At 40.8% G+C, this 21,167-nt stretch overlaps 1 protein-coding gene across 1 annotated transcript in view; it reads right to left on the bottom strand.

Moving 5' to 3' along the window:
• Window positions 1–21,167, bottom strand: part of CIT (citron rho-interacting serine/threonine kinase) — a 1,473,679-nt gene that overhangs the window by 644,801 nt on the left and 807,711 nt on the right. Inside the window, exon 27 of the mRNA XM_086942878.1 lies at window positions 16,390–16,525. Coding sequence (XP_086799004.1) covers window positions 16,390–16,525 — 136 coding nt within the window. The remainder of the gene's footprint in view (window positions 1–16,389; window positions 16,526–21,167) is intronic.

Below are 21,167 nucleotides of genomic sequence, written 5' to 3'. Positions count from 1 at the left end.
CTGCATGAGCACTACACCCACATAGATCATCTTGAGCATCTTGAACATTTACCCCTACTAATCCAAACACAGGGGGAAACACAGGAAAGTACTCAATCGGCCACCATATGGCCGCAACTATTAAACACCATGGAAACCATAGGCAGAGCAATGTCCTATCATGCAGACAAACTAGATACGCAAGTCGAACTGCTTAACATCTTGGCCACCCACGTCCAGGGGATAGAATCAAACCTACAGGACCTCAACAGCATGATAAAAAAGGGGCAACTCAACAAGGACACCACCTTTCACACTTGTCATTGTTCACAAATAATCGGCAAACTGGCAACAGTACCCACGATGATACTGGGGATTGTCAAGGAACCACCAAATGAGACCAAGATAACCATCAGCCTAGAAAAAGCTCAACAAGACGGCCAGGAGGGATCTGGCAGGACAATCGATGCCTGGAGCAGTGAAGCGAGCCCAGAAATACTAGACAAATCGTACTCTCCCATTTCAGATGACATCATGACGTCAGCAATCTTAGACAAACAAGCTCAGTCTGACACGCGAGAGGAAGCTCCACAAAACCAGGACTCACCAACAAATGGCTAAATAAGCCCCAAACAAACAAAATTGGCAACCTCTCTCACAAAGAGAGAAAGGAAGCGCTTGAGAAAAGCAAGAAAACCCAAATCAAACATCTGAGGGGCATTTGTAACTCACCCTCAAAAAATAAACTCTGACTCCAACGATATCAAAAATAAAGCACGGATTGAGGGTGACCCCTCTCAAAACAAAACAAAGCCAGTGCCTGGGCCAACTTCAACTGTCAACTCACCAATAAAGGAATTCACTACCTCGGAAGGCCCAACTGAACGTACTAGTTAAACTCAGCAAGCAAGGAAAGTGTTCAGCATATTCAATTTTCCAGAAGGGAAAGCAGAACTCAAATCATCAAGCTCAGAGTCACAAAAAAACATAGATACTGAGCACGATAATAAAGCTAACATCAGCATTGCTATCCCGCAAGCGACCACAAACAATAGACAAGTTAATTTAGACAAAGTTGTGAAGTCTAATGAAAGAAAGAAATGGGCTACGCCGAGTGGAGAAATACAAGCACCATCAGTCACGAACTCCAACGGTCCTGAGACCAATGGCTTCCAACATTCATTTAACTCAGCCACACTTGATTTAGAGGCTGACCGAGTAGGAACTGCCATTTCAAGTGCCGGAGAGAGTAAAAGACAAAAAGACCAATTACGATACATCACAAGCAAAAATGTTGAACTAATTCCGCAATACAGCTCGAGAGGGCCATATGACATCTTGAACAGAGGTCCATTTTAAAACTCTTAGAATAATTACCAGGCTTGCGCCATCTAAAATCTCGCGACTTGGAGTCAATCGAATTCAAACCAAACCCTCACCAACCAGGCCCCAGCTCCACGATTATAACATGGACCGAACACAACTTTACAGAACTAATCCTGCTGCATAGGGAGGAATTCGCGTTATGGGGCATAGAGTTAAAAAAAGGTGGAGCCTGCACGATACCCCAGTCCGCTGCAGAAACAAAGTACTAAAAGGAGCCTTTTAAAAGGCGCGAAAGGCCCAGACCAAAGAAGCAACATCGCAGAAGAAGGTCACCCAGCTTGGCAAATTATAATCACATTTGCAACCAGGAAGCAGCCACATTCGAGAGGCATCAACAAGCTCCCATGGTATCAATCCAGAGGAGTGTAGAATGAATTAACGGAAAATCAACAGCAGGAAAAGAGCAGGGCTGCAAGATCTGTTCGTGGATTGTTAATGGATTAAACTCAAAGCTGGAGGAAGACGACTTCATAGAGTTCTTCACCCAATATAACATACTTCTGTTTCAGGAAATATGGCAGACAAAAAACTCGCCACTTGTGGGATATAAAGAATATTTTATACCAGCACATAAGGAGGCATGGCCCGGTAGGGCAAAGGGAGGCCTATCAATGTTTATATCCACCGATTTCCTTTGGAGAGACATTTGTATCGAATTAGATTCTACATGGATGCAATGCTTCAAAATTAAAATTTCCCCTACCATGGGCCTATTGATCCTAAACTTATACATGCACCCAGGTGGAAAACATAAAGGGAAAAGGATTAAGCAACTTACAGCTGCAATTACCACACTGAAATCCACCTACCCAAGCGACAACATGTTAATAACTGGAGACTTTAATATGAACCTAAACCAAGGACAGGAGGGAACCCTACCGAACTTCATTGAGCCATGACAGGGCAACTAAAGTAGACAAGATGCAATGGGGAGGAAATGTGCAGCAGAATTGGAAGCCCTCTTCCTGCACATACTAAACGGAAGGGGTCCCTTGGACAGACCAGCAGCCCTAACGAGGGTCAATAGGAATACAGGCTCAACAATAGATTACACTTTGGCAGATCCCGATTTATTTCCTTATATCAAAGACTTCCATATCCTGGTACGGGGTGAAATCGATCACTACCCTCAGATATTTACATTATCAATCAAACCAAAAGAGTCTGAGCAAGTGCATCCCCTAACATTGAACACCCAACTTTTCAACTTACAAAGATTAAATTGGAATGAAGACAACATTTCTAATTTAATGGAGACATGTCGCTTACTGCTTTTACCATCAGAAGAATCAAAAGATATAGTAAAGTCCTGGGAGTCCTTTGTAGTTAACATCAATAAAAAATACCAAATCAAGCACAGAAGACACAAAACAACAAGAAATGGAGGAGGGAAATGGTACACGCCAAAAATGCGTTTATTAAAATAGCAACTCAACTCATATCTTTACGAAAAAAGGATCCTCAATTATCACAACAAACTCTCAAATCAATAGAATATTTAAAAAAGGAGCTAAAACGCGAGACCAAAGCGGCCAAGCAAAAGTATAAGGAAAATCTAGAGTGCACTATACTTCATGCTAGCAAGCTGCGGAACTCTAAAGATTTCTGGGCAAAAATAAATGTTATGCTTAATGGTAAACATCGACAGTTCAACTCGGATATGACAGACCAGATTTGGGGCGCACACATTGATCTAACATACAACTCCACACAGGATAAACCCATAGATAACACACCTGCGACCCCAAAAGAGTTTATTCTAACTGCAAGTTCGTGAACAACGGCAGAAGCGTGGAAACCCAGCATGCAAAAAGATTCACTCTGCACCCACAGTCAGATATCGGTGGTAACTTTAGCCACAAACCCAGTAAAGTCTTCTAAAACCAAAGTAACCAGCAAGTCACCAGTTTTGGAACATACAGGAGAAATAGACCAGATTACACCAAAGCAGGTTTTGGGAATTATAAACCACCTGAGAGCAGACGGGCCCCAGAACCAAATGGTCTACCCAACGCTCTATTTAGGCAAGATCCCACGTTTTGGTCTAGTTACTTATCCCCCTTGTTCTGTAACAGCCTAAGGACCGGGAACATTCCCGACTCTTGGAGGGGCAGTATTCTACAACTGATTCATAAATCAGGGACTCGCTCAGACCCTAACAACAATAGGTTAAAAGCCCTAATAGACGTTGAGGCTAAGATTCATGCATCCAATCTATTGGCAGACCTGGAGTCTTGGGTCAGCAGCAAAGGTTTGATCCCACTGACACAAACAGGTTTCCGGCCCGGGATGGGTACCCTAACAAACCTATCAGCGATAACTCTCCTTGCTAAAAAGACAATTGACAACTCTACCATTCTATATACATGTTTTTTAGACCTGAAAGCGGCTTTTGATAAAGTGCCGAGATCTAAACTTTGGACCAAAATGAAAGCTTGGGGTGCCCCTCCTAACTTATTGGGAGCAATTATCAATTTATACTCTCATACCTGGGTCCAAATAAAAAAAGGGGATGGTCGATGCCTAACAAAGAAATTTCCAACACTCAACGGGCTAAAGCAAGGATGCGTGCTGGCTCCTAGCCTATTTAACATCCATACCGCTGACCTAGAGCGAGACCTACGCACAATCCAGGGAGACCCACCGAAATTGGGACAAACACCCAAAGCGAGCCTGCAATATGCAGATGACATTGTGCTCCTCTCACAAACTCCGCTTGGCTTACAACGGCTGATCTCTAAACTTGCGCTGTACATTTCCAATGCACAACTAACAATAAACCTAAAAAAATCTAACATTCTGTGCTTCTCCAGCTCTCGAAAAAAATGACCAAAATTAGTTTGGAGGATAAATTCCTGCACTTTAACCCAGGTAGATAAATACAAATACTTGGGCATCCTACTAGACCATCAACTAAAGTATAAATATCATTTAGACCTTGGGTATTCAAAATCAAAACAACTCCAATTTGCTTTCAAAATGATACAAAAACACCTAAGCGGAAGTTCAACCGGTCACGTGCTAAAGACTGTAGCAGCAAAATGTCTGCCCTCGCTCACATATGGCTCGGAAATGATGGCTACCAGGGACTCTACAGCGCTAAACCTTGCCCAATCAAGACTGTTTAAAAACCTCTTCTCAATTTCGCGACATATTTCTCAAGCACAAATACGTCTGGAATACGGGTTAACAAATCAGATTCCGGCAAGACAAGGGGCCCTGGCCAAATACTATTGGCGTATGAGGGATGCCGAAGAGAACACACTTGCCCACCTTTGCTGGGAAGAAGTCGAAAAACAGGCTAGGCACTCCAACTCCATATGTAAGACTCTTAGGCAAGCGCTTCTATCGTTAAATCTGGAAGAAGCTTGGCTTTCACCTATGCCTTACAATGCTTTTAAACAAATTACCAACAAAGCTATCAAACAAGCATCGTTGCAAATGGACAAAGGTTCAGTGGCTGGTAAAAGCCACGCCTGGATCGTGATGCCAACATACAACCAACTGAAACAACAACCTTATTTGCAAGAATGTTTCAGGGATCATTACAAGAGGAAACTAAGTCTTCTCAAGTTGGGTTGTTTCTCGAGCAAAGACCTTACCCCCAAATGGTTACGGACCTGGTCAACTTCAGATTGCCGCCTCTGTGACAAGGGTGAAGAGTCGTTACTGCATTTATTATGTATTTGCCCGGCATTACAAAATCAAAGGAAGATCCTCTTGAAACCACTCCTAAGAGAAGCATTAGTCAGGACCTGTAGGGCGGCTGTGATAAAATGCCTCAGCGGGTCTTCGATACAACTTTCCTGCAAAACTATAAAGATCCTGGCTTTTGCTGCCCAAGAGCATGAAAAAAAGGCAGCAATAAAAGATGAACTGGGTCACATTGTCTCCCCGTGGCTGGTCCTGGACTCTCCCTCATTTTCTCAATAGATACCCTCTTCCCCACTCCCCCTTCAAATGCACTTTATCTGAGACAATAGGTGACAGTTACATCTAATTAAATATAAGCCCCTAAGTATATCGTATCCCCTGTCACAACACTCATTTGATGGTCCCCATGTCTTAATGAGATAGTTATCCCCTTACAAAGTGTTATACCTGTTCTTTTACTATTTTTGTTTGCATGTTTGTGGAAAGTCGCTAACGACTTGTGTCAATTTATCGTTCGTTTTATCATGTCATTTTATGCTGTTTTTATGCTGACTCAAAGATGCTGATGTTTATCACATGGTGGTAAGATCCACCCTTTTATGATTTTTACAAATCAAATAAAGTATTATTGACTAAGGAGTAGCCTATGGGTATCAGAGATGGAAACTCAGGCCCCTTGAGTCACTAGGTGGTGCTACCTTGGGATAGCTGGTTTCCCCATCATCTAAGAGAAAGAGTGGTCCCAGAACTGATGATCACTGTAAATTAGATTCCAGGATGAGAACAGTACGTGGGAACGCACGCTGGGCCAATACAAAGGGTGTCACTCTTGTAAATGGACGTGAGCACTGTACTTTTCCGTACCTATATTCTGAGTGGGTGCTGGCACTTGTCCTGCCAGGGTCCAGATGATTGATGGGGTTAGCATCCTGGATTAAGAACCCTTTAAGCATGACCATCTATATTCTCTTGAGAGAGGGCAAGAGACTGTCACTACCTCAATTTTGCCAAAGGACCTCCACTGCCCACCAAAATGTTCTTCATTGTAGTAGAAAAAGTAGACCTATTCAGACTAGGGAAGACTCAGAAATAACCAGGTGGAGAGGGGTTAGTGTTGACATTTACTTTAGAAGCTTTGTAAAGCACTAAAAACATCGATTTGCAGCCCTTTCAGAGTGTAGCAAGATCCACTTCAATCCAAAAGCTCCAGGAAAGTGGGATAGTTTTGGTCTAGAAGCAATATCAGACATATGTGGCTTTTGAGACATCATGATGAAGGGTTGTGGTCCATTCTATTACGGCATGAAAAAATGACTATGGCTTGTAAATTCAATAAATACTAGATTAAGGCACTATGTTGAGGTATTGGGTAATATTGCAACATGACTAACAGTTGAGTATACACAAACTATACACTTGTGCCAGATCGGTTCACTTCTGTGCACTGCTGCTCTGACTTCTCTCTTAGAAGACTGGGAAATACATCCCGACTTATGGTGCTCATTCCAATAAAAGAGTGGCTACATATGTTTATGGACGAAGATCATGGATTGTTGTAGTTAGGTGCGGACGTCGCTCAAATCGACCAGACCAAGAAACTACAAGGACTGTTGAATTAACTACTACATGTTGAAAATGTGCACATATCATCCAAGTGCATCATAGAAGGTTATACAATTAGTGCTTATTAGCTAAAAAATATTAAATGTTGATTTGTTGGTTAAGGGACATGTTTAGCATGCATCTGGATGTTGAGGGGGAATGTTGAAAGGTGATTAATCATGCCACATTATAGATTTTGAGATACTAAACCATAATGTATAACTGCTAAAATGCATTAACAAACACCTTGTAAAAAATATCAATTAATCATCAAATACGACTTTGAAGCAGACAAACACTCTGGAGTTAGAGAGCCCTTAAATTATAAAGCTAAAGTCTAACCAAAAGCCAAGAAGAGGGCTGCTCGTCAGTTGGCAATCTGTGAGATGAAGTTCCCAAGAGAAACGATTTGTGAACGAGAGTACCTCTTTCCTGCAATGTTATTGCGATCAAGTGATAAGCTCAGTTGCACTGTTGCTCACATTTTAAGTACAATCGAAGAAATAATTACTTACCTGTAAATGAAGGTGTCCAACATTGGTATCTCTCATAGATCACATGCTTTTTTGAATACTTCACCGTGCTAAAAGACGAAATCCAACAATTTTTTTTACGCTTTTAACATTAAAACCAATCAGCATAGTTATGTTAAGCACTTAATCACAGTTCGCTACTTGAAACTAATCACTTAACCCAAAAGAAAGGTTTTCAGCTACCACTGGAAACCGCCAAGATCTTCCTCAAATCAAATCTCTGATGAAAGCTCATTTCAGCAAATTTTTGTTGGACAATAAGCTACCTTCCTTCTTATCTCTACTTCATGTCCTGATGGGTGTAAGCAGTATTAGTTCAGAAGTGCCCATGTGAAGATCATGCAGAAGGAAAATGTACTTGCATCCACCAATAGATCCTCCGCAGAATAATAATATTTGAATTGAATATGAAGTAGAGTCCAAAACAGAAAGGTGGGTAAAAGGAAGGAGCAATCATTGACAAATCTCTCTGGTTTCCAGACAGTAATGGAAACAGAACATGTGCACTAACTTACCCTACAAATTTCCAAGATCAAAACATACCAAGAAAACCCTGCAGTGGCTGCCTTACCTCCACAGAGGGCTTCCTGGGGCGGAGTGGGTGGAAAGGTGTGTGGGTTGAGGTGGCAGAATCAGCCACTGAGTAGACTCCACTATTCATCTAGACACGGACTGCTCAGTTAATATTTTACTGATATTACCCTAGGCATACAACATCAAAAACAGTCTATTTACTCTGGTTGACTTATTCCTTTACATGTAGCATTTCAAAAATCTTCTACCATTCAAAGTGAGCATATCCTGCTGTGATTCACAAATTCTGAAATAAACCAGCAAGGAACGGTCTTTTCAACTTTTACAGAAAAAGACTATCTTGTCATGATGAAAAATAGGAAATAGTTAATCCCCTGACAGGGCTTGTATCTCACTAGCAGACTTTATAGTGGCCAAATAGACACCCTTCAGGGTGAAAGGAGTTCCCTTTTTTGCATAGGCTCAAAAGGTGTAATGGTGAGATTTGAGAAAATTACATTCCAGCGAGTTCCCAAGCAGAAACAGACTTACAAACTGATGGATAAACTTTTTTCAAGCCCGCAAGGGACTTATAGATAACTAAAGCCATAATAAAGAGAAACTGTCTATGTGATTTTCTGTAGGTTGTGACAGAAAAAACTATAACAAACAATACTGTACACTGGTTTTGGCTAAAGGCAGTAAATATGGGGCTCCAAAATCCTCTGGAAGGATTAGGGTGGTGAAAGCTGCACCAAATGCAATACGGTTGTCACTTCAATAACACTGCCTGGTAGAAGGTCACCATGCTGCTTTCAAGAAACTGACATTGCTTGGGCTGAGTTATAAACTTGTACTACAGGAAATCAGAAATTCAAATCGAGGAAGTTTGGTTGGTGATTGTAAATCGTGCAGGTGCATCTAGCCACCAAGTCTAGTCAGCACACAAGTGTGATAGAAGATGCACAGTACGACTACAAAAGTTCCAGGTAACACACTCAATAGGCCCATTAGGGTAATACCAGGACCATTGTAAACCTAGCATACCTGCATTTCTTAAACGTTTTGGCAAGATCAAACAGGAGGAAAAACATACCAGGCAGTTACTTACTAACTTTCCGGATCTGGCAGGCTTCAAGCAAAAAAAAGAAAAATAAAACCGCATTTGTTTTTTGCCTGTCACAAACAGATTGATATGAGGTTCTCGCGAGAAGCTGAGAAGTGAACTAACAACATCTAGATGATATCCCCCTTTGTGCTGGTGTGTTGGAAGTATCCAGAAGCTATTGGCATAACTAAACTTGAGGGCTCCCCCTGCAAAGTACACGGAGTGGGGTCTCCCTACCCACCACCTACCACTTCGGCTGAGGGGCGTCCCTAGAGCTTGGTCCCCCTCAAACAGAGGGGTTTTTTGCTACGCCACTGCCAGAAGCCGCTAAATCATCAATGTACATACTGTGCTGAATTGCCCAGTGTCACAATCTCTGGACCTCCTTGGGTACAGTTATCAACTTCTCCCTTGCTGGCCGACATAAAAGGTGCCTGTTCTTGTTCACATTAGTTTCCTAGCCTCTCAACATTGGGACAACAGTAAGCAGAATCAATCTGATTGTATTCAGCTCCAGAATGCTGATGTGACACAAAGCCTTCAGGAGTCAAGACTCAAGAGCGACTTGGGTCATGAGAGCTCCACGAGCCTGCCTGGACATAAAGGATCAGTAAAATGCAATGTGACACAATCTGAAATGACAGTCATTTCTCTAAGGGCTGAAAAAATATCTTCTCCAGTTCTGGCACAGCCACCAGAAACTGAACTGTTGACTGAATCATGGACAATTTCTCTCAAGTGCTTGAATTCATCAAAGTGCAGAAACAAATCCATTGTCTAAAGAGCATTAACAATCTGCTGTTTTGAGGCGACAGATAGAAATACTATTCAGAAGAGAACATACATTAATCCTGACCTACAGATATAGGACATCACTTCTGAACAGAATATTGAAATAAGCATCTTGGAGGCAGGCAGCGAGCAAAGAAAACCTCTTAAATGAAGAAGGGAGCTAGAGACTGTTAAGATCACCGTCTGGTTACCATTTTGATCTTTTCCAGGGCAAGAAAATGTATTAGGTACTTTACATCGAGAAATGGCTCCTTTTTCCAGACTATTCCGTTCTTATACACAAGAGCATATAGCAAGTATACTGTTCTTCCACTAACATCATTCGGAGAGCCTTGCGTTTAAGCTTCACTCCACAGAAACTGATTTACTCAAGGTAGGGGCAATAAAAGCTATCCATCTCCATCAACACCAAAACACTCATCCTATTGCAAGTCAACATTCTACTTCATGACCTCCAGTGGTAAACCGTAGAACTCAAAGGCGGTGGGCTTAAAAAGTCACCTTTCCTGCAAGAGCTGAATTAAGGTTGAACCTGACGGTGCCAAGTCACTAGGTACGAATAATTCCACTACAAAGGAAACATCTCATCACACTCTGTGTCTGTCGCTAATAATAATTTCCTCTTTGCGGTCATAAGTGCATAAATTGGTGATGACTAGAGCCCCGTGACAAAATAAATGCTACAAAGCAGAATGGGAGCAAGAGATAGACTCAACAGTAAAGATCATGCTTCCTCTAGGATGCTTTTTATTTAAGAGGCACCTCAAGACAGATGCTGAAGGGAGTCAGGTAGATAGTTTGAAGACAAATGGTCCTTTCAATAATGGAAAGTAAAAAAAAAAAAGCTTCAACTGCCTCTTATCTAGGCTTTGGGTTTAAGACGATGCCTGAAAGCCCAAATTTCATGATTATATTACAAGCAGTACAGAAACCTGAAGTGCCTATCCTCACTAGATATCTTTCCATCACACTGGCTATTGAGCTTAAAATAAGCTATAGAGAGAAACCAGACTGTAACAATCTCACAAAATTAGAGTAAATGGCAAGTACCAAAGGAAAAAACCCTGATGGATGAAAACAAATGTGATTGGAATGCAAAAAAGCTTATGGTCCAAGGTCCTTCTCAGCTAAGTCACAAAATAACTGAGCTAAAATGGCTGTCTGAGGCCTGATATCATATATTGATGTAAGCCCTACTCACTGTGCATGAAGGAGCAAGTGCTCCATATGGAGACTATTTAGAACTAGTTTAAAGTAATTTTGATTCCCCTGTTACAAATGGATGAATTTAATATATATATATATATATATATATCTGTGGAACAGCGCTTTGTCTCCATAGGCCAGGGGTCCCCCTCTCACTATAGAATAACGCAGACACGGTCCAGGTTCGTGCAAAATTATTTAATCAGTGCAAGCACATTGCATGACGTTTCGGCTCCGAGGAGCCTTGTTCACATGACAGTGTTTCTCATAGTGAGCCGTTCTTTTAAAGGGACAGCACCAGTTGTAAAAAATGGGTCACATGCTTGTTTTAAAAAAATGGACATAGAGAAAATACTCATAGCTTGTGGGTAATTATCCAGCCAAGATTTACAAGTTCATGAAGGCATGACATACAATATGTTTTCTTTTGTAATTTTTAAACCTTATATTTTTGTGCGGAAGTTTGTGAATAATGGTAAAATACCTTATCATATAATACACATTTTCATCAAGAGTTTGTCAATAATTGTTAAATACCTATAAAACTATATTTACAGTTCATCACCTCTACTTGAGTATATATTTACATATTTACATAGATAATCTCTTTCTATATCTAATGTAAAGTGCTTTTGCTAAAGTGCATATATATATATCGTGCAAAATCTCGCAATCGTGCAAAACAACGCCATTATGCTCATACTCAATGATATATATCACATAAAATTGTGCAAACTTTCGCAAAAATGTAAATAGATATTTTCCTTATTGGTATGGTATTCCTCAAGGAGGGTTAAAAAAAATCTTCAATTCATCACATGTGCAAACTCAATATATTGTGCTGATATTCTTCCACTTCCCATTCAATTATTCAATTCAATCCATAGCCCATCATAGCATTCTAGTCCATATAAAGTGAAATAGTGAAATGTATGATAACATTAAAAAACATTACTAGTCAGTATTTTGAATATCAGCTTCTAAGGAATAAGGACCTTTACGCTAGATTTATACCAACTTATAAACAACCACATGAAATTTCTATTTCTTTTTCTGATCAGATAGCAGCCGCTACTTAGTTCCCAAAACTTAAAGTCAAAAAAAGTTGTCTATCATCTGTTTTAGATTAAGACCATACTATATCCCAGCCGGGAATAGCTATTGGTCTCATAGATGTTGTAATTGTACATCAGGTCCCTATATCATCACATCGAATATCAGTCGATTAGATTAAATTAAAGCAGGCATGTATACATATCTTCAGTTATATTTAATCCTGTCAGGGCCTTAGTTTTAATAGGAGAATGTATTTTGTTTCAAGCTTTCTCAGTTTTGATTCTCTATCACCACCCCGTCTATTGGTGTTGATACTGTCAATTACAAAGTACTTGAGCGATTTGTTGTTGCTTTGATGTACTTCACGGTATGTCAAATGAGATGTCATCAATGATGTCATCAGTGATGTCATTTGAGATGTCATCAGTGATGTCATCAGTGATGTCACTGACCATGTCATGAATGATGTAATATGTGACATCATCAGCAGTGGATTGCGGGTGCGCGAAATATAGTTAGTACAACTAACTATATAGGAGCAATTTCAATGGTTTTTTAAATGCCAATTTTTAACTATATAAGGCCTGAAACCTATGTTTTTTTAAGTGAATTTGCAAGGTTTTTAAAATGCTAATTCCTAACTATATAAGGCCTGAAACCTATGTTTTTTTAAGTGAATTTGCAAGGTTTTTTAAATGCTAATTCCCAACTATATAAGGCCTGAAACCTATGGTTTTTTAAGTGAATTTGCAAGGTTTTTTAAATGCTAATTCCTAAGTAGATCAGGCGTAAAACCTATATCTTTTTTTACAATAAATTTCAAAGGTTTTGTAAATGCTGGTTCTATTAGCGGATAACGTTTATATATGTTATTATCCTTCTGGGACCACCTGAGCAGCCATCTTGTTACTCAGGAGAAGTGAGGCACAAGAGAGCACGAAACAAGAGTGGAAAACGCGAAAAGGGGGCAGGGTTGAGACCCCCTGACCTCCTAGCCCTTCTCAGGGGGTCTCAGAAGGACCACCAAGTGCAAAAAAAAAAATATATTTTTTTAAATCGCGGGGTACGCGCATGGTACGCGTACAGTACGTTTTCTGTGAGCGTACCCTGCGATTTTTTTTTTTTTGCCCTTGGGGGTCCTTTAGGGACCCCCTGAGAAGGGCTAGAGGGTTGGGTGGTCTCTACCCTGCCCACTTTTCGTGTTTTCCACTCTTGTTTTGGGATCTCTTGTGCCTCAGTTCTCCTGAAAAACGAGATGGTGGCCAACATCTCCTGGTTTGGACAGTTTGGAATGTTGACAGTCGACTGCCAGCCAATCAGAAACTCGCTTGCGCACATAAGGGTACGCGCACGTACGTGTACGGTGAATGCATATAGATATATAATTTGCTCAAATTCAATTTTCTCAACAACTACTGGAGGGATTTTCACCAAATATAGAGAAGGCACTACCTGTTCCTACCAGTTTGCCAAGTTTGGTGTAATTCCGTTCAGCCGTTCGGGCTGTAGCCGTGTCTAAAGGTCCCATAGAAAATGCCATTTGAAAAATGTCAAATTCAATTTTCTCAAGAACTACTGGAGGGATTTTCACCAAACATAGCAAAGACACATCTGCATACCAGGCCCTACCATTTTGCCAAGTTTGGTGTAATTCCATTCAGCCGTTCGGGGTGTAGCCGTGTCTAAAGGTCCCTATGGAAATTAACATGGGGAAAACACGTTTTGGGCCCCCCCTTTCGGCCCCCGCTTGACGAATCCCGCCGAAACTTTCAGGGAAGGAGCAGAGCGGAGCTGGCCAAAATTCTGGAAAATTACACACAGATTCCTCAATCAGCACCAAAGTTATTCCCAATAGAATGTTGAGCGCATATAGATATATAATTTGCTCAAATCAATTTTCTAAACAACTACTGGAGGGAATTTCACCAAATATAGAAAAGGCACTACTGCATACCTGTCCCTACCATTTTGCCAAGTCTGGTGTAATTTCGTTCGGGCGGTAGCCGTGACTAAAGGTCCCATAGAAAATGCCATTTGAAAAATTTCGAATTCTATTTTCTCAAGAACTACTGGAGGGATTTACACCACACATACAAAAGGCACTGCTGCATACCAGTCCCAGCCATTTTACAAAATCTGGTGTAATTCCGTTCAGCCATTCGTAGTATATGTAATGTAACATAACATTAGTGATAATTAAACAAAAAACAAAACAAACATGAAACAGTATATCCATAAACTTTTTCGCCAGGCAATTCGATCCTGCAATTTATAGTGCCACCTATCTGATCTATGTCGGAAAGTGTCTCATGTTTCCAGTATACAATTCACCATTATTAAGCTGGTATGTTAAAATGCTTTATATGGGTTGTTTGGCACGGCATTGTCTAATATCTTACCAAAATGTAATATTAGAGAGCAGTGTGTTTTAAAGGTTGAATGCAAGGTGTATTTGGTACCGATATTAAGGTGGGGCACCCAATTTGAACTTTCATAGAACTCAACTAATGACAGTGTGCCAACAATCATCGCAACCTTAAATACACCACCTGTGAGAACTGCAATCATTTGTGGTAGGGTAGCAAATACAACACCTTGGCCCTCAGCCCTCAATATTGCACACTGCTATCTAGTAATACATTCAGGTAAGATGACATTAGACCATGCCATGCCAAATCAGACTCACCGACCGTGAGCAAGACTCAATCGAGTTGGAACACATTGATATTTGCTGAAGTGTCATTAAATTGTGAAGATGTAAAGAATGGTGTACAGCGGTTTTCTTTGCCATGGAATGTATTATTTAAGGGATTTGGTCTACCCCCACTGCTAGCACCAACAGCTGAGTACCCCGCTGAACTCCTGTGCCCGTTTTATAACTGAGCTATATATCAGCCTGGGTGTACACACAATAGTCCTAGTGGTAGCTAATTTAGACTTTTTCCACAGCTTTATTGAACTTTCTTATAGGCACAGGGACAGCAGCATTACAATTTGTTGTAGAATTGGTGTAAGTAAGCTTTGGGTTTACCTAGCCCTTCATTACATATGTTCCTAAAACCAAAAATCTACAATGTTTCAAGCAAATAACCTTTTCATTAAAGTCGTGACAAAATAAAACAAGGCACATACTAATTCCCCATGTCTGTGTGCTCATGTAATCGTTCCTTGGTCTAATGATGGAAAATCTAAGGACAAACTAGATTGACGCAAAACTATTTTTGAACTATTGTTGGCATAGGCCCTTTATACTTTTGGGAGTGAAAGGGGCTTCCTATTCCTACAACACTATCTCAGTACCTTAAAAGATTTTTTAGAGTGATCTCAATGGACAGAAATATAAATTATTTTAGGAATGGGACTTTTCCTCATCATATAAAGCCAAAGCTCCTCAAGCACTGCCAAGGTTAAGAAAGTCTCAGAAATTGTGCAGTTCTCTGCATTATGATAGTGAAGGTATAAATATGGTCCTTGCAGATAGCTTTCTGTACATGGAGCTTTACCACCAGGACTATTTGCCTCCATGATTAAGCATTTTTTTTTTTTGAGTTGGCTTAGAATTGTCTGACATGGAAAAATCTAGTGCAATGCACTTCCTCCCACTGGCAAGCCTCACAATATAACGTCACTACATCAATTCAAATTAGTTAGCTTCCCAGGGAACATCTTACTCTTAGCATTTTTTCTTTGCTGTCTTTAGAGTAGGAGTTCGCATCAACAGCTACCTCTTCTGAAGGCAAAGCTTAAGACAAAGCTAAAGCAATCCAGCTGAGTAACTTGATGGTAGGAGCTCAAAAAGAAGGTGGCTAGGCCGTCTGAATTCAGTATGTTGGCTACTATGCTGCTGGTTTTTGTGGTAAAGACAAGGAATCAAATATAGGATTATTAAAGGAAATATTAAACAAAATATGTTAATCTATGAAAGTGAAAGCTGTGGTGCTGCAAAACTATTTTAGCAGATCTAATATAATTTATGATATCACTTTGATATCACTAAAGTTAATTTAATAGAAATAAATACATACTTGCAGGGAAGGATGGGCTTGCCTTATAGAGCTCCTCGGTAAGAGTAACTGAGGGTACACTGGTCACCAGACTCTCAGGCGCATGAATCCTAGTAAACTTGCAGCACAAGAAGATACATAAAGCAATCCAACAGAATACAATAGATACGTACAGCTAGTAATAAAGCAAGTATCAAGCAAGCACTAACACATATGGCTCCCAACGATGTCTTACCTGCGTGCCCAGATATGCACACGGTATCATAGCTTCCCCAAAGACAAAAAGATCTAAGTCAAGAATCAGACTTTCGTAATCTTTCAATTTAGTTAAAAGGCAAAGGAGGACAGCACATTGTTCCCACCCACCCACAAACAGTAATCAAGCGAGAATAGTTGAAAAAACATCCATATTTGTGGCCAGCAAAACATTATGCCAAGTTACAACAATGGGGACGACTGCTTTCCACAAATAACTAGAACAGACTACAACAGAGAAAACGGCAGAGGAGTTTCATTTGTATTTAATGGTCAAGTCATTAGGAAAGACTTTACTGACCTTATCAGAAAGGTTCTCCGCCTTCAGTTTCTGATCTTTCAGTGCCTGCTGGAGAGCCAGGATCTCTGCTTTGTGCTCTTTTACAGCCAGCTCAACCACTTGGCGGGATTCAGTGCTGCGTTGATCTGCACGCATTCTTTATTGAAAAGGAAGAGAATTGTACTTCATGTATCAGACTTACCCATCATCAAAAAGCACGTATTCCAGTTAAGTAAACACTTTTCTTATCAGACCACGTAATGTAGGACTCTAAAGGTATATTGTCTCCTTTGCCAACCATGCATACATTATTTCACAAGTGCTTAGCAAACTCACATTATAAACAAATAGTAGGTATGAGGACAATCTTAAATTGTCTTTTATTTCAGTGGTATTGGTTTATTTGTCAACTACGATTATAGGTTGTACACATCCCAAAATATCTCCAAGTCTGCTTGGAAAAATCATTAAGGTTTACTGAGGTTGAGTGGTTTCACATCCCTACTCAGCGAGAAGTTATGATTAATTTAAACAATAAGAATTTCTCATGAATTGGTATGTGTTTGCGCTTTACATGCTGAAAAGAAATCCAAGTGCTTCATGGGTCTAAACATGGGAATTGAAAGCTCAAAGTTGACTTGTGTATAAAATTAGCAAGCCTTGCATTTATATATACAATGCTTGTCGGACATGCCTTCCAAATATCAATTTGTATTTTAGTCTCATATACGACTGTTTATCCCAACAACCTCTGAAAGCTTGATAGGGCTAGGGAGCAGTCTGTATTAAATCTGCTTAGGAGCATACAAGAACAAAACTCAAAGGGTTAGAAACCCTTGTGGACATATTTGGCATTTCTCTTCACCACTTCTTACTCTAGGGCTCAGTCAGGGTCACACTGTGAATTTACTGGAGACTCAGTACTGATGAACCACCTTCACAGGTTGCACTATAATTAGTGCTTACAACCTTAGGAAGGAAGGTTCAAAGGAAGAACACTGTTCTATAATGTACTGACACAACAGGCCCAAACACACCTTAGGTAGCTCCAGGCCCGGTGGATGGAGGATATTACCTCTCCTGTTTCGGATTAAGACTGGGACATCATCCTGGTGGCCACGCCAAGGGTTTCTAGAAATGCTAGAATCTAGCTTATTGAATTTTACTACCTGCACAGAAACCATATCACCCCCAAGAGGATTAACGCAATGTTCACAGAGGCAAGTATGCAATGTCCTATATGCAGTAAAGAGGGAGTAGACTTTTACCACATGGTGTGGACGTGCCCATATCTCCATCTATAGTGAGACTCTGTTACACAGTATGTGGATAAGGCCACAGGGCGACACATACTGAAAACCCCAACCTTTTGCCTAATGTGTCTGTTCCCTAGACCTAGGGGGAAATTAATTGCATCCAAATTCATAACTCAAGTGCTGTTTCTGTTGCGTCGCCAGTTGGCAATGGCTTGTAAGACCTCTAGGAGCCCGAACATTTTGCATTGGCATGTAAAGGTCCTTAAATGGGCAGAAAGTGAGGGGGTGAATCCCAGCAAGGAGGCAAGTCATGGGCTCCGGTCATGAGAGCATGGGACACTATTTGCAGGACTGAGCAAATATAGATAAGACTTGTGCTCTCTTAGCATCAGATAGTGCAAAGGAGAAGTCCGACTGACCCCAAAGACCCCTCAGACGCCCACACATAACCATGAGCCGGGGCATCCCCCACATTTTTCACTTTCCTCCCTAGCCCCCGTACCTTAGCCCCAATAAACACCCTGTATAGAGACAAGCATGCGGCCTCTACCACTGGCCTGCAAACACGCCACAGAAACACCACACTCCAACTCGAGCAGGTCGATAAGTCTGCCAAAGTTGTTAGAAGTTATTGCTGTTAACACAAGGATATATTTTTTACATTCAATAATGCTCATCTACTGAGTCACCTATGTGACTCAACAGTGTCTCCTGCATTAGTAATTACTGATCTAAACCCTCGCCCATCCCCTACTACTCACCTGTACGAGGATTAACACATTAAGGAAGACAGGTTGGAGGACAGCAAAGAATGTTCTAATTCTAACATATTGTTAACCTTATAAGAACACACAATAAAAAGGTGTTTAAAATAAAATATCTGCTTAGAAGTACCATGTAAGTGTAGACCTTGAAAACACGTCAGCAGGGCACAAAAGTTTGTGATCATAAACGTTTCAAGGAAATACAAATGGTAGAACTGATGTTCAAAATAACTAATAAAGATAGGTTTTTCACAACCATCATGCTGGGAATGTCACCATGGGACAAAACATAAGGAGCTGTGACAGGCTTAATCACTAAGGTCTTTCGTTTTAGGGAAAAAGCTCTCTGAAGTTCAATATCCATAACCACCCCAATGAAAGGGAGAAACAATGAAGACTGCAATTGCGACTTGTGAATGCTTGTCGAGAATCCCAGTTGGAGTAGGGGATCCAAATTATAAATTAGGGGGTGGAGACCAATTGGGGTGATCTCACCATTATAAGTCAGGCATCTAGATATGGGAAGACATGTACTCCCAACTTCAGTCATCGACCTGGTGGCATAATTCCCATGACCTGGTTTAAAAACCTAGCATTAAGAAGGCAGACCAAAATGTACACTTGTAATTGGTAGTGTTCTAATATCATGATACACCTCAGATACCACCTATGAGAGTCTGCAGGAGCAATATGTGACAATAGGCATCCTGCAAATCTAAGGACACCTTCCATTCCTGTTGGTCTAGAGTTGTATTCACTTGTATAGGGTAAAGCATCTTAAGCAGACTGTTCTTCAGGAACAATGTTAATATTTCCAGATCCATTGATGGCACGGACCATCATCCTCCTTCAGGAGAAATAGCAAGAATGGCACCTTAAGTCCACCCTCTACAACAATAATCAACTCTGTGTGATAATGGGGGAGGAAGGAACGTCCTTCATCAAGACGGGAGCATGGCAGGACAGGAGGACATTCAGGAAAAATGGAAATCAAAGGTGGAGCATGCAGAAGGGGGAGGAAACATCCAGTCTAAAGATGTGAAATATTCATTGGTCGGAGGTGTTAGCCCCCTAATCGTCCAGAAGGAAAAGTTAAGTACCTTCAGTCACAATGGATGTGCTACTTACCCGCAGATTCCTCACCTTTGAATATACCAGTTACAAGACTAAATCCAGAAAACCTCTGCAATAGCTTTCTGGTTTCAGCAGGTGGTGTTAATTCAGTCTCGACTTCAGAAGTGAAGCCACAATAAAGTTAGCGGAGTCATTCAGTACCAGGACTGACATTATAATGTGAATTCTACTGTGTTTTTACCACAACCGTTGCGTTGTATTTAAGAGGACTGACACTTGTATATTGGTGCAGGGCTTACCGAACATAAGAAAGACCTTTTTGAAAAAGGAAACAGTAATAGAAGAGGAGAGGGTGGGTGAAAAAGACCGAGAATCCACTAGAAAGATAGATACCGAAAATAAATAATTATGTCTTTTTAAGGATACTTCTCCCTGCATATTCTTCGTTTTTGATTAGATCCCTAACAGAAACTCAAAGGAGGGTGGCCTAGAGAAGAATTTGACTAAAACATATTGACTTACAGAGAGGGCAAAGAGAATGTTTATTGTAACTTTTGAATCCAAACAACATTTTGCAAAGCTGTGGAGACATCACGTAACTGCCTTGCATAGGTCTGCCACAGACACGCCACTAGTTCATGCTGCTGCAGAAGATTTGGCCCTGGTGGATTGAGCCTGTGTTCCTTCAGGTGGGTCTTTCTTAGCCAATGTATAGCAGATGTTAATACACAGGATAATCTTTTTACACATTGTTGGTTTGTGAACTGCTTTATCCCTTTTTACAACTAGTGTAACTAATTAATAGCTGGTCATCCCACCAATATCCTTGGTGTAGAGGATATAACGTTCCCGCTCTTCTGAGATCCAGCCTATGTAGCCTTTCTTCCTCCTTACAAAGATGTGGAGAAGGGTAGAATGTAAGTGATGTGATGGATTGTCCCAGATGAAATGAAGACACCACTTTCAAAATGAAAGCAGTCTTAGTTCGCAGCAAAAACGTTCCTGGAAAGATGCGCATTAACAGGGGGAGGGGAACAGAAAGGGCTTGAAGATTGCGAACTTTATAAGCAGAAGTAATGACTACTAAGAAAACTGTCTAGACTCAACTGGCAACTTTGCAGGGAACTAAACAGTCTCCATAAGAAAAGGTAGTAGCAGGTTAAGGTCCCATTGTGGAATGACGAATGGAACTGGCGGATAGGTTTGTCAACCCCCTTAGAAATCTTAAAACAACCATAGGATTGGTGGTCTGGTAAGCAAAGAAATGCTGACAAGGATGGAAAAAACGTTTAACTGTAGCAACAGCACAGCCTTGTTTAGCCAAGGATGGTGCAAACTGTAGAACACTGGGAAGCAATGCTTTATGACAAATGACTCCAAATTCAATGCATCATGGAACACGTTTTGTTCCACCTCTGTGAATTCACTGAGAGGGGCGACATGCCAACAGGTTAACATTTACCACTTCAGGTGAATCTAAGATGGGCACATATTACACCACTCAATCTCCATGCATGAAGATGTAAACTCAGAAGATTGTGGTACAGACTCTGCCCTTCCCATTTAGGAAGGCATATCCTTTCCGAGCAGTAGAAAAAAAGAGAAGGTTACAGTGAGGTAACATAGCTCTGGGAACCGCACACTTCTTAGCCAGTCCAGGGTGATGAGAATTACTTGGGTGTGGTCTTGGTGAATCTTCTTCAGA

Source organism: Lissotriton vulgaris, chromosome 11, assembly GCF_964263255.1.
Source record: "Lissotriton vulgaris chromosome 11, aLisVul1.2, whole genome shotgun sequence".
Lineage (NCBI taxonomy): Eukaryota > Metazoa > Chordata > Amphibia > Caudata > Salamandridae > Lissotriton > Lissotriton vulgaris.
The sequence above is the reverse complement of the archived record's forward strand: the minus strand, read 5'-3'. Positions and strand labels throughout refer to the sequence as shown.